The 14,363-nt window shown below is 50.8% G+C and overlaps 3 protein-coding genes and 2 pseudogenes across 3 annotated transcripts; 3 read left to right on the top strand and 2 right to left on the bottom strand.

The window, feature by feature from the left end:
- Positions 1-229: 229 nt before the first annotated feature.
- On the bottom strand, positions 230-1,042 carry SAPIO_CDS10364 (annotated as a pseudogene; the record flags this gene model as incomplete).
- A 441-nt stretch (positions 1,043-1,483) lies between these two features.
- SAPIO_CDS10365 (uncharacterized protein) lies at positions 1,484-3,610 on the top strand (the record flags this gene model as incomplete). Its single annotated transcript, XM_016783963.1, has 2 exons — positions 1,484-1,511; positions 2,175-3,610. The coding sequence occupies 2 exons, from the start codon at positions 1,484-1,486 to the stop codon at positions 3,608-3,610; spliced, it is 1,464 nt and encodes a 487-aa protein (XP_016638800.1).
- Positions 3,611-4,141: 531 nt separating this feature from the next.
- SAPIO_CDS10366 lies at positions 4,142-5,908 on the bottom strand (annotated as a pseudogene; the record flags this gene model as incomplete).
- A 1,388-nt stretch (positions 5,909-7,296) lies between these two features.
- SAPIO_CDS10367 (Laccase) lies at positions 7,297-9,864 on the top strand (the record flags this gene model as incomplete). The annotated part of the gene is made up of 6 exons (XM_016783964.1): positions 7,297-8,136; positions 8,204-8,293; positions 8,366-9,094; positions 9,166-9,259; positions 9,500-9,688; positions 9,749-9,864. The coding sequence occupies 6 exons, from the start codon at positions 7,297-7,299 to the stop codon at positions 9,862-9,864; spliced, it is 2,058 nt and encodes a 685-aa protein (XP_016638801.1).
- Positions 9,865-12,881: 3,017 nt separating this feature from the next.
- SAPIO_CDS10368 (uncharacterized protein) lies at positions 12,882-13,738 on the top strand (the record flags this gene model as incomplete). Its single annotated transcript, XM_016783965.1, has 2 exons — positions 12,882-13,170; positions 13,233-13,738. The coding sequence occupies 2 exons, from the start codon at positions 12,882-12,884 to the stop codon at positions 13,736-13,738; spliced, it is 795 nt and encodes a 264-aa protein (XP_016638802.1).
- Between the last annotated feature and the right edge of the window lie 625 nt (positions 13,739-14,363).

The following is a 14,363-nucleotide window of genomic DNA, read 5'->3' on the forward strand; positions in this document are numbered from 1 at the left end:
TTATTAATGATTACGAAATGGTTTACCATGTGCTCTAGCGCGGCGCAAATTCATCTACATCTCCTCCGGTCGCAACAAAACGATGAGAGAAATTGAGGTTGCCCTGCATTCATACTGTAAATTTCCTTTCAAGATAACCCCACAAGCTAGGAAGAGTTATATCGGAATACTTAACTCTCATAAGCTACATTTGGTAACGATGAATCACTTGAACCCGGTCCCCCGGTGATCAAAAGTCCTTCTCGGCAACGCAGACCCACGCTATCATATCAATCGAACCTGACTCCCTCTCCTCAGGAGTTAACTGTTTTCTAACAGCCTTTCTCCATTTTACGTTAGACTCCTCTGTACCATCCTTGAGAACATTCCAAAAAGGGGTGCTATACGAATCCACAATGCCGTCTGCGCTCCCCCCTTCCCAAACCTCCTCTTCGACAAAGACCTGGATATTTTGCATTTTGAATCCACCTACATGTACTGTTAAGATGAGCTTCTCATCCGTCTGCCACTCATCCTTTGGGGCTAGGTCGGCCGGTGGAGCCTGAACAGCCAGGGCTGCACGTGCCAGAAGGTTGGCAAGGCCATTCTTCTTCCACGTTGTGAACACCGCGTGACCTCCGGGCTTCAGCACGCGGTATATCTCCTGGACGGTGCGTGGCGCGTCCGGCATAAACATTATGCCGAAATTCATTAAAACCATTTGAAACTCCTGATCATGGAATTCCCGAAGGTTCTGACAGTCTTGGACCCTGCAGGAAACTGTGTTCCACTGCTCTGAATTGACCTTGGTTTGATAAAGTTTGATCATACCTTCCGCGATATCGATACCTATCACGGTTGGCGGAGGGTTGATGGACTGGGCGTTGACAATATCCATCACGGCGCTAGTGGCTACGCCAGTACCACAAGCCAAGTCCAAGATGCGACTACCTGGCTTTGGCTGCGGCACATGGTTCAGTGCGGCGGTAGCAATCCGATGGTTCACAGCTTCGGCAAGCTTCTTGTAGTCGGCCGCGCCGCTGTCAAAGTCGAGGCTGGGCATGGTGGTCGCGTAATACGCTCTGCTGCTGTTGCGACTGGTGGGGGGAGAAAAGGGAAAAGGCGGAAGATGAATCGGCGCTAAGCAAATGACGAATGTGGGATACGCCAGTGAGGGAAGTTCGTGGAGAGCCTAGGACAGAGATATGGGTATTAGAGGCATTCATGCTAGAATAGAAATGACATAGTCGGTTCCTGCTCTTACCTTTACAGCAATTTCACTTCAGGATAGCTATCGCGTTGTAGAAAGATATTGGGAGCTCTTATACCATGTACGCTTCAGTCTCGCGGACATCAGCCTTTAAAACGAATGGAAGTTGTGTGAGTGTTCCAAAGATGCTGCTGAGTCAAGAAGCGTGCCTGAATTCCCCTCCGCCTGCTGGGGACTGGCTACAGGCGCAACGAGACATCTTCGCATCTTCCCTTCGACCTCAACTGCCACCCCATGCGCCAACCGGATGACACGGAAGCGGGTAAGTTAGCTATCTGGCGGAGTATGCGGGGCCCTTTCTGGAAAGGATCTCCTTCCCCACATGGTGGTTCCCGAGGAATTAATCTCCTGGCCAAGCTCCAAAAATTCCTTGGCGGTTAATAAGGCCTAAAGCAGTCTAGGGCCTAGTTATATCTGCATTTCGCTCCTGTCCTTTTCCATGTTTTCCATGCGTGGGTTGGTAGGACCAGAGATGGCGTGAGCGCTTTGGTAATGTTTTATTAATATGCTCTCATCCCTTCTCCAGGCCGTAGGTTCGAACAAGCCACTGCATCCGCTGAACGGCCAAAGGAGTAGTGCGTGAATCCTCCTCCTGCTTGATCTGGCACAGCTCTTACATATCCAAGTTTCTTTGACCCATACAATTCGGAGGATCGTGACCGGACTACATTATGTTCTCAAGCAAGAAAACAGCCGCAGATACTCGAGCCGTCGTTGGTGTGGACAACATCGAGATTGTGCTAGCCCGGCAGAGGCCGGTCATCGAGCCATGGATTTCGGAGTCACTCTCGCGTTCCCGGGAGATGTTGTTCGTCTCTTTGGTGTGCATGGCGTAGGTCTGGACTCGTAAGAACCAATCACTTCCCAACTCATTCCCCCCACCGACGCTCCTTTTTCGACGTGCTGATATTCCAAACACTACTAGAGGCCGCGTTTATGGGAACCTTGCTTCTTCTTCGCACAATCGGTCAAAGCTTCAACGTTACTAGCCCGCCACTGCTAGCGTGGCTAGTGGCAGGCTACTCTCTCACCGTGGGAACCTTCATCTTGTTTTCCGGACGGCTAGGCGATGTGTTCGGATACAAGAGGATGTTTATTATGGGCCTCAGCTGGTTCTCTCTCTGGTCCCTCGTCGCCGGGCTGAGTGTCTATTCAAACTATAAACTTGCCGTCGTGTCTCGCGTCCTGCAGGGCATCGGACCAGCTATATGCCTCCCGAACGCCTTGGCCATCCTTGGAATTACTTATCCACCTGGCCACCGCAAGGCGATGATTTTCGCCCTCTTCGGCTCGGGGGCGCCTGTCGGTTCTGTATTTGGCGGCGCGCTCGCCTCGCTACTGACATTGACTTGGTGGCCATGGGCGCTCTGGGCGATGTCCATTTGGCTAGCCCTTCTGGCTGTAGCGGCTGGCTACGTCATCCCAAACCTGCCGCGAAAGACTGTCCATGCCTCAGACTGGAAGTCCTGGGTTCGGATTTTAGACTTGCCTGGGGCTTTTATCGGCATCTCTTCTTTGGTCCTTTTCAACTTTGCCTGGACACAGTCTCCTATTGACGGCTGGGCAACGCCAACCGTTCTGGTTCCCCTGGTCTTAGGTGTTCTGCTTTTTGGATTATTTGCCTTGATAGAGCTTAGGCTCAGCCCGATGCCTCTGCTACCACTCGACGCTGTGAATGCCGACGTCGCTTTTGTCCTGGCAGCGGTTGTGTGTGGATGGGCTAGCTTTGGAATCTGGATTCTTTATCTAGTCCAGATACTCCAAACTATCCGAAATCTATCACCTTTGCTAACAATGGCCTGGCTTTCCCCATCGGCTATCGCAGGTGCAGTCGCTGCGGTCGTTACTGGGAAATTGCTAGGGCCCTTCAAAGTCAAGCCGGCTGTTCTCATGACGATGGCCCCGGCTGCTTTCACCGCCGGTTCTATCCTGACTGGTTTGGCTCCCACTGATCAAGTGTACTGGGGACAAATCTTCGTTTCAATGCTCATTATGCCGTTCGGCATGGACATGACCTTCCCTGCTGCCACCCTAATCATGTCTGACTCTATGGCCAAGGAACACCAGGGTATTGGTGCCAGCCTGGTCAATACGGTCGTCAACTATGGGATCGCACTTGGTGTGGCATTCGCCGGTACAGTCGAGGTTCATACTCATGGTGATGGCGAAAGCTCAGAGGATATACTTCGGGGTTATAGGGGTGCTCTCTACAATGGGGATGGGACTCGCGGGTTTAGGATTAGGCGTGTGCTTCGCGTTCATGGCGAAAGGAGGGCCAGCGTCTCAGAGGCGATAAGTGTACCAAAGAAACGGCCAGACGGCCCCAGAGGTCGGCGTATGAATTCGAATGAGAGAGCATAGTATGATACGCAGATGATATGCCGAAGCAGAGGAAAGACGTTGTGATGTAGATGTGAAATACGAATTGGTCAGCCCATGGCGCGGTCGGGTAAGAAGTTGAGAAATAGAAGTAGAAGAAAAAATTGCCCACGATAGCTGCACAAGCAGGCAATAAGTGAGAATAGATGTTGACAGTCTCGTTGTGGAGACATCTGAGGCTCTCCAGACAGAGCCTCGTGGAGAGTGTTACTGGGCGATAGCCAGTCAGGATATAGTCATTATGGGCATACCAGGCCGGGACTTCATGGCTCGAAAGCAGCCCCCGAGCCGCAGGAAGTCACATCGAAATTAGACATTGAGCAGAAACAATTGACTTGAATTAAGCCTGGATCCGCATAAAGAATCCGATTCACTCCCATTGAGAATATACCTGCCCACCTATAGAGCGAAAAGGGGGGAAAGGCCGAAGCAAAATGAAAGAGACAAGAGAAAATCTTATAAGAAACGGAAAAGAGAAGCAGTACAAGTCCTCTCAAGCATTCGATCACCCGCTTAAGCATCCTCAACCTCAAACTTGACAAGCACGCTACACGGCGTCTCCCTCCCTTTCAAATCCAACATCTCCACGAAACTCCAGCCCGGAACAAGATACATGACCCTGAGAGCAGCCACGCCCAAGATCGGATTCTTCGCAAAACTCTTATCATCCTTCACAAGCATCCTCAAAAACACAAGCTCGCTATCGTCATACTCCCATTCAAGCACTTCATCCCAGATGGGCTCGGTTGGCGGCGGATTATCGGCCCGATGGAAGAAGTCAAGCTTGCGCTGCTTGTACGGTGATGTCTTGCGCTTGGGAGGCTCGTTCTTGTGGTCATCGGGGTGCACGAGAACGCAGTTGACATAAGGGCGCAGCTCATTGGCGTCGTCTTTGTCCTTGGCGGGATTTGGTACGTCGGTGGCTCCGGCAACATGAAGCCTGAGTTTCTTTTTCTTGCCGGTAGTGGCAAGGCCGCTGCCTCCTTCGCGAAGGCTAGCCGGCTTCAGAACATAGCCAGCCGTGCCGCTGAACAGAGCTTCGTTGATCTGCATGCTAGCATCGAACCGTTGCCAATTCATGGCGCATATCTGAGCACCAACTCCCCAAAACGGAACTGGCTTGAGATTATTAGACGCAATCCGAGTACCTTTGGGGTACACGCGCATGAGGTGCTTTGAGTTATGCGTGGCGATTTTGGCGTTCCCCGCTGGCAGGTGTTGTCGAAGACCGGATTCGGATACATTGATGAGGTGGTGATGGGGACCATTGATGAGTTCTCCAGGGTCGAACCACGAGTTGTTTCCCGGCTTTACAGACTGGGCGTAAACTCCTAGAGCTTCAAGCTCCGGGATGATGACGGTTGAGCCACTGGACTTCTTCTTCTTCTTGTACTCGTCGCGAGCCTTATGCTCCTCATCATCGGAGCTGTCGCTGCTCTCACTCGACGAGGAACTGTCGGCGGCTTCGTCCTGAAGGTGGTGCTCGACGATGACGGCCACTTTAGATTGCAAGTCCCTCAAACGGATGTGCTGAGCTGGGTCGTAATCTGCGCCATCGCTACCCTTCTCGATTGGGGCTTTCAAGAGGCGCTGTTCAAGGACTTCGTTCAAAATTTCGACGAGTCTCTTCTGGCCGTGCGCACTGCAGTGGTTTTCCAGCGAGATTAGAATTGGGGGAGCGGGTGGACCGCCGGTCTTCTCAGCTTCGGCAGCCTCCTCATCAACAATGTCGCGAATAGCCTCGCAAACGGTACGGAAAGGGATGTGAGACACGAGAGTAAAGCCATGAGTAACCTTGGGCTCATCCTTGTTATCATCGTCGTCCCAAGCGTCAATCTCAACGCATCGCGAACCAGCTCTGAGAGCAGTCTTGTAGGCGTCGACATTTGAAGAGCCGTAGAGTTGATGGGCCATGAGATATGTGTTGTGGCTGGAGCTGACAAAATAATCCGGCAGCGTGAAGGACGGATCGGTGACCGAGGAAGGGACATTGATATGGGACTTGGTAAGGAGGGCCACGAGAGCCGGCGTATGCTCCTCGGAATCGAATCCCACGTGTTCTTCACTGAGAATATTTTCTTTGACGATGAAGGACTTCAAGGCATTGCTGACGCGGAGAGAGCTCTTTTTGGCGTCAATAACGCGAGCTGAGTGACCGCCGCCGGCGACAGCGTTGAGGTCCATATTATCGCCGGCATCGTCTTCGTCACGGTGCCTTTTGGTTTTGGCGAATGGGTTCATCCCGCCGAGGCGGTTGGCAAGGCCCTGAACTTCGGACATTCTGAACGTGAGTTGGACGTGGATGAGGGATGTGTGGACGCGGCAGAGGAAATCAATCAAATTCGGTGATTCGCGATGATGGATTTGGTGTTCTCGGGCTTGATTATCTCGATCGTCCCTGCTTTTTTACGAAGTAAGGCAGAGCGGTAAAAACACAAGAAATGTGATTGTGAGGCGAGGACCCCGCACTCGATCTCACCTTCCTCGATCTGCGTACGTATGGTGAGGGGGATCAACCAATGACGCGCACAGCTCGAGCTTGGTTCAGCTCTTCAGCTCCCCGACTCGTTCTTCGTTCAGTACTAGCTCCCTGCCAAAACCTTAGCTTGGGGGATCGGAATCGGCAGCCAAGCTTCTTGGGGGTACAGGGGGGTGGCGCAGGTCGCAATGGAGAGGTGCCAGTTCTCCTATCTCATTGATGACGCGACGAAAATAGGTTCATGCATCAATGAATTCACAGCAAGAGCGCCAGTGACGATCTCTAGACAATGCCTCCAGTGAGTGATTGCTATCCCGCCTCGCCAGGATGAAGAGAAGGTCAACTGAGGAGTCAGGACCCTCTGCAAAGGGTAACAGTACACCCACTCTAGTTGGGGGGGTAATAGGTACAGTACCATCTCCCATACTGGTGTGCGTACTCTCACACTTGAGAAGGAACACCTCCATGTGCTGACAGATCAATAATCTTCTCAAGCTGTATCGCCTGCGCAATTCTCGAGCTGGCCAGGACAAGCCCCTCAGTTGACGCTGGACAGACTTGGTCTCATCATTGATGGTTTTTTTTTTTTTAAGTGACAGCTCGACTCCAACGACGCAGCCACCATCAATTGATCTGTCGCCAGATCCACTTGGATTGACAGATTCACGAGACGGAGACCTTTCAGCTGGCAGCCAGTGCCCAGGTCGCCCAGCCATGGCCCCAACGACCACGCCACTACATCCAGCCAGACTCCAAACAACAGGCCCAATTTATCGTTCGAGAGGTTGTCCTGAAACGCCCAAGACTCCGAGTGGTCTCCTCTGTCTCCAATCGCAGGCCACTATTTCTTGATACTGGAGGCGCCCGTTGACCAAATTCGGCCATGACGCTCACTCTCACACAATGCAAGGTACCTTGATGAACAACCGAAGAAGACTTAGCCAATTTTCCCCATTCCAAAAGAAAAAAAAATTATACGTGTACTTAGTATATACGTGCATGATTGATGCGCTGATCGGGGAGCAGAAGTCTCCGATCACTTCAGTTTAGTCGGCGACTTTCTTAAATTAATTTTAGCGTCCGTGTGTGGCGCTTCCAGCACCAAAAATATGAGATCGCCACCCGAAACGAAACATGCTCAATGCAACATGGAAGGACTAAGCCCAATATAATCAGCCCATAATTTCTTATGCCACCTCTTCCATTTCCTCTTCTTCCGCGTCGCGCCTTTCAACCTACCAAATTTCTACCAGCCCTTTCCGCGCAGCCCACATGCACTACGAGGATGAATTTAAAGTCTGGCTTCGGTGACGACCGGCGTGACGACGAAAATGACGAGGCGTATCCCATGCTGCAGCTTGCTGCACCCTTGGATGGCGGGACGCCGGACCGATATAGTCTAGATTCCGAGGACCCTCTCGCCGACGTCGAAACTAAGGAGAAGGAGCTGGGAGATGACCGTCGGGGCGGGAAGAAAAGGAGATACGCCTGGCGCGTATCCTTGGGGCTCAGCTGCATCATCCTCCTCATCCTAGCCGGAATCCTTCTTTCTTATTTCTTTCGCCAACAATCGCGAGACCCCGAACCTGGTAGCACCAGCGGCATCGCGGAGTCCATCGTCAATTCCGCCGAACTGGAGCTGGACACGGGCTTCATTATCTCTCGCGTGCCCAAGACGCGCGAATACGTATTTAATGTTACCCGCCAGCTTGCCGCCCCTGATGGTATCGAAAAACCAATGATCCTCGTCAACGGCCAGTCCCCAGGTCCTCTTATCGAGGCGAATACGGGCGACATCCTTCGGATTACCGTCAACAATCAGATGCCCGAGGAGAGCACTACGATCCATTGGCACGGGATAGACCAGAGGAATTCGAATTGGATGGATGGTGTCCATGGCGTGACGCAGTGCGGCATACCTCCTGGCGAGACTTTCACCTACGAGTTCAACGTGACAGGCCAACGCGGATCGTTTTGGTATCATTCTCATGTATCCGTCCAATATACCAACGGACTTTTCGGACCTCTGGTACATGCTCCCCTGAGAAAATTTTTTGTTGTGGTTTCTCCATCGCATTTCATTGACCCCATCCCAGATTATCCACGACCCGGATGAGAAGGTCCCACATTACGACGACGAAAAGATCATCATGTTCGGTGATCACTTCCACGAAGATGCGGAAAAGGTATCCTTTTTACCCCCTTACCCTTGCTAATCACCACCGTGGCTGTGCCCGGAATTCTAATCATCTGAGTAGTTGAGCGCTCTATATCTGGGCCCCGAGCATCCCTGGAGTCCCATGATGGCGGGCATGGAACCTCCCCCAGATAACATTCTCATGAACGGAGTCCACGTCTCCAACTGCTCTACTCCTCCGAGCATGGACCCTAGTAGCCTCACCCCCGATGCCTCTTCGCATTGTGCAGCCGGCTCGCTCTACACCACTCGCATCCGGAGTGGTGACCAGACGCGCTTTAGACTCATTAGCCATAGTACCTCCACACCGTTTTGGGTCACAATCGACAACCATACGCTAGAAATCGTCGAGATAGACGGAACGGAAGTCGAGCCCATCGCGACCACGCGAATCTTCGTAAATCCTGGCCAGAAGTACTCGGTCCTCGTCTCTGCGAACCAGACTGCCGGCAATTATCTCCTACGCGCCACGGCCGCCACATCCTGCTTCCACTTACCGAGGGCTGCCTCTACAGGGCTAGCCAGCGTTAACTATGAAGCTGTAGGAATCTTATCGTATGACGACATAAATGCGGATGCCGGTGTCATCGGTTCGCCTTGGGACCTGCAGAGCAAGTCAAACTCCGTTTTCGGCGATGAACCCTGGGGTCAGGAGTGTGACGATTTACCTTTTGACATTGCCAAACCCGTCAGACAAGCAACGGCTTACGAAGTAGGCGAGAGGAACTTTCACTACTTTTCGTTCGAACGACATTCCATCAATAATAGGATTCAAACCGTCATCAACCAGGTAATTTATTACTCTAGGAAGTATCCACCGCTCTTCCTTTTCTCGACTAACTCTCTTTCTCCTTCACTCAGACGGCTTATAAGCCACTTGTGGATGATGCAACTCTCTGGAATGTTACAGAGCAATATTCATCGAATCTAGACGCGAACGCGGGGCCTCGTAAAGGTGACTTTGGCTTAGATCAAGTGATCCTCGTGTCACAAGATGCAGACAAGGGAGCTCAGATCGTTGTGAACTCTCGAAACATGATGATGCACCCATTCCACTTACAGTAAGTCAAAACGTCCAGCACCCTCTATTCATGGTTACCAACCAACTAACTAATTGCCCGTTTAGCGGTATTATAACTTCGTTCCTGATCTATCGTTGGAATCCCCACGGAGTACTAATGTTACAACGCTCCAGGTCAAAATTTCCAAGTAGTTGGTTGGGGAAACAAGGACTACGGTGACGGCCGTACGATCTGGAACCTAGAGAACCCAATACGGCGGGATACCATAACCGTCCCAGGCTATTCCCACGTCGTTTTGCGTATCCGCGCGGACAACCCCGGAGTATGGGCAATTCACTGCCACATTCTCTGGCATGCCGAAGGTTTGTTTCACTGGTTAAAGAATCCCAGATAATATTATGTAGCTAACAGCGAGTAAACAGACGGCATGACTCTGGCTATCGCACAACGGCTGGATGAGTTGGAAGAGCAACTAAATGCGTTGGACGCCTCGGGTGCTGGTCACTCGTTGAGGCGACGGTTTTGCTCGGCGAACTGAGGACACGGATGATAGAAGGGACGCATTATTATAGTGTACATTAAGTTTGATAGAAGATGGGTTTCATTGTCAGTTCACGGCGTCTACTTGCTATCATGGTCGACATGGGTAGAATATATCTGCTTAACAAAGCTGGGTAAATAAATAGCTCCTACATAGCCTTCGTTCTCATCCACGCCAAATATGTTTCTTTCCAAACTATTACAAGGTGAAGAGCGATAGTATGGTTGGGCACAAAGGAAACCCGAGCCAGCCACTCGCGATCAGGGTTTAATCTCCACACTCCGCGATGCAATATCTTGTGGCGCATCTTGAATACCACCAACTCTCGGGATGGCACCAATTCCGCCTCATTTAAAAGCCCGCAGCCGAATTTCGAATGATATAGGACCAGAAGAGGTCCACCGACGCTTGAACGGGGGCCAGTGGCTCAGAATCCAGCATTCTTCCTCGATGATCTTCGCGCCAAAGACTCCTCGTCCTCGATGCGGCTTTCTTATCTGGGCGCACAGTCTACACCCTGGAACGAACACTATTAACTCCAGCACCCGAGACTAACCCCAAGCCGCGCAGCCGCCGCCACGCCTACCTTAAACCACCCTATGTGTGTGGGAGGACACCAGTAAAATTAGGGCCCTAAAATTACGGGCGATCAACTCCGCCCCCTCCTAAAGTTGTGGAATTCGACTTTGGCAAAGTGAGACTCTCTCAATATCCACGAGTTGCTAAATCCTACAACAACTACTTGACAAGAAGGTAAGGAAAAGAAATAAAAATCAAATGAAATAGTAATGCAATGAGAACAAAATTGAAAAAAAAAAAAAAAAAAAAAAAAAAAAAAAAAAAGAAGAAGATCAGAGTTCTGGTTTACAAAAAGAAGAATTGGGGGCCAACCGGGGATTGAACCCGGGACCTCTCGCATATAAGCATAGGGTGTCACCCTAAGCGAGAATCATACCACTAGACCATCGGCCCTTACTTGTTTAATCTCAGCGCTGCTAGAGGCATTCATTATTCACAGCGCGGTCCAACATGAATGCCTCGACGAGACTGAGAAACGGAACTCGGAAATTTTCGCCTCGCCCAGGACGTGTGCCACCGTGAGAGCCGATCTGTACGGAAAAGGCCAGGACACCACCATCGGCTTCGTCCCTAGCAGCTACCTTTAAGACCATTTAACCCCGCCGAAAGAGAAGCGCACGGTGCAGGCAGAATCACCCAGGGGCGATTGCGTTTATGTGATGTTTCGTCCAGCCCTACCACCAACGAGGAACGTCTACTATACAGCTGCTTCTTTACTAAGTCGTTCATTCGACGGGAGGAGAACCACTTCCTTACGCACGACTTTGACTAGATCGGTAGCATGAGCTATGACGAAGGCATGCTTAGCGATATTGGCTATGGCATCGCGGCACCTGACCTTGGTTGGTGCGAGTTTCAGCCTCCCATTAACTACCTTCGTCAAAGGGGAGCAGGGAGATGGCCATCGCGGAGTAGATGACATCATTGTTGTGAAATCTGAATATTTTATCAGCATTTATAGGGTGAGAACCCAATGAGACTAGCTTGATATCTTTTCGTGTTGGCGGAAAAGAGCTTCGCTATATCACTAAAGCCAGAAGGCCCAGCATCGACTCTCCTCCGATCTTCCGCTCAGACTGACCATTGCCGATTATGACAATTTGATCGGACAGTGGGGGGTTTTAGGTTCAATGGTGGCCATGTTGTTGCCCGCGAACACGCAGCGTGGCGACCTTGTCGGGTCCCGTATCCCCCGTGGCTGCATGGCTTCCGCGCGTCCTGTCCATAAATCCTCTCGCAGGTCCATGAAGTCTTTCCATCGCCTCCTTTGCTCGACAACTCCTGGACCTCATATACCCAACACAAAAACGACCACGTCTATTGTTCCAAGAGCTGCAAGTTCCCGGAAGATAGGATGCGCGGCGACCTAGGGAATGATACGCTAACAAGCCAATCCAGTGCCAGAACTGCTGCTTACGAAAGGTAAGGCGGACCGCGCATCCCAGGTCATCCACTCTCACTTTCACACAGCTTCTAAGCTGTATTTTTCTGAACACTTGACAGAAACTTTTGCGGGCAACTTGGCAGCTAAACCGGATCTTCGACTTGAACTGCCAGTAAAGCAATAGGACTCAAGTATTCTAAGAAATGTTGCCGAGGGTGAGAGAGGACCCAAAGAGATGTAGCCGTATTGCGGAGGCCGTGAAGGTAAGGAAAGAGAGTGGGGACTGCAGGCCAAGAAGAGATGTTGGCAGAGATCTAAGTGAAGCTACTATGGACTCACTCGTGTATAAACCACGCAACAATTGATTACGCTCTATTCCTAGTCCATGTAAACTCGAGGATAAGGCTGACAATCCTCCCGAGCTGCGCCTGTCGCGAAGGTGACAAGCTGCTGAATACGAAGCATAAGCGCGCTTGCAAAGCGTCAATTGGCTGGCATTTCCTTCACGCGATTCGAAGCGCCCTAGCGCCTAGCTTGGACCACGTCGCTCTTCTATTTAAAGCGCTTTACTTCAAACACGAGACTCAGCATCGCCTCACAGCTGGCGGAAAATACGAGATCGGAGCTTGGCAGGGGCGAAAGGACCCGCAAAAAGCTTTCGAGAGCAACAAAAAAAGGAGCTAAGCGCGTTCGATATAAATCCAGACGCCGCCTCAGTGCGCCGGTTGAATCCTTTTTTCTTTCCCATACTCCCAAAGCCATCTCGAACTTCCCAACAGCCATGTCTTCTCCGATCATTGAGATGGACCCACGCGGCGACTTGCTGCTACGACTCGTGGAAAATGATGCAGAACCTGTAACCTTTCTGACTTCGTCACTCACCCTGGCTCGTGCCTCGCCTGTCTTTGACTGAATGCTCTTTGGCGAATTCGCCGAAGCGAAACCCACCGATCCCGAAAAGGAAGACTGGACAGTTGAACTCCCAGATCAGAGGCCAGCGGCGATGAAGCTCTTCCTTAACATTATACACGGGCATTTTCAAAAAGTACCCATGCGCGTCTCGATCGACGACCTTTTCAATCTGACCGTGTTGACCAACTACTTCGATGCTACAAAGTCCCTTGCGCCGTGGACCGATAGGTGGATGGCTTTTATTAATATCAACGACGTCAAAAGCCATGAAGGGGGGTTGATGGCAAAATTCCTTTGGATAGCGTGGGAGTTTGGCGGGACGGATGATTTCACCATTGTGTCCCGCCGGATGTTGATGGAGCTGGGGAGCACTGCGCTGGAAGAGTCGTTTCGCGCTTTGAGCCAGCCGACGCCACCGGATATCACGGGTAAGTGATCAGATCGCCCCGAATTCCGAAAGCAGGGATGGGCTAAACTAACTCATCGCCAGAAAGGATCGAGGCTATCCGAATTCAATCTTCCCAGGCCCTCCTGAATATTTTCCGCGAGATGGCTGATAACCTGATCGTCGTCGACGAGCGCGTGCGATGGTGTCGACATCATACCTGGATGGGCCACCACAGATGCGAATCCATGATTCTCGGCTCCATGACATTTTGTCTTACGCGAGCTGGTCTGTGGCCCCTTCCTGAGTCGCAAGACATAGATTATAGCCTGTTGGAATTGTACGAAAAGTTGACGACCCTCGTCATCCACGACATTGGAAAGGCGGACACGAGTAATCCCGAGGCCAACCACAAAGAATGCAATCCGAGACCTTACCTTTTGGAACAGGTCCAGAAGGTGATGCGCGAGATGCCCAATCCGGTCTCTGCATTCCACATTAAGCACATGGAGAAGCAGGCGAGGAGACTTTTTTCGATCGACAATTTAAACCCCCCTCCCCCGGAACCACAGCAAGAGCCATTTATTAGCGTAGACGAAACCGTCACTTAAAGAGGGCACAAGTGTTTTAAATTTTAAGTCGAATATGGGATATGGTGCCTTGTGTGGGACGTGTTAAGGTGTCTGATAAAGTGCCAAAAGGAGAAGAAAAAAAAAAAAAAAAAAAAAAAAAAAGAGAGAGAGAGATGCGGGCAATAGAGAACTCAGGGTCTACAGAGTATGTATATAAACAAAAGCATTTTTATCATTATCTTATGAAATGTAGTAGCGGCGCCGTGCGAAGGCTTCGTGTCGTATCGCGCGCATTCTTCTACTCAGCTACGGCAAACTCATCCTGTTCTTACTGGTATACACCAGGAATTATTGATCACCAGTGATATGTACAAAAACATGTATGAGGCACAGAGCCTCGATGCATAATTCGACCAGCCTGCCTTCTTTCTATATTTGTCTTGACGCGTGCCGAGTTTTTTTTCCCCCTTTATCAGTGTTTGTTGGCCATCCATAGCCAATGGAATAGAGAAGGCCGTAGGTTCCGAACTTCCGATAATCAATACGTGTAGACATATTAGAATATATGGAAAAAACAGAGAACATCCGCATTTTGGTAGTTGTATTTCGGCCATGGGAAACAAAGCTGATGACGATCTGACCCTATCAGTTCTCGCCAAACTTA

The sequence above is a fragment of the Scedosporium apiospermum genome (genome assembly GCF_000732125.1).
Source record: "Scedosporium apiospermum strain IHEM 14462 chromosome Unknown SEQ_SAPIO_0165, whole genome shotgun sequence".
Classification (NCBI taxonomy): domain Eukaryota; kingdom Fungi; phylum Ascomycota; class Sordariomycetes; order Microascales; family Microascaceae; genus Scedosporium; species Scedosporium apiospermum.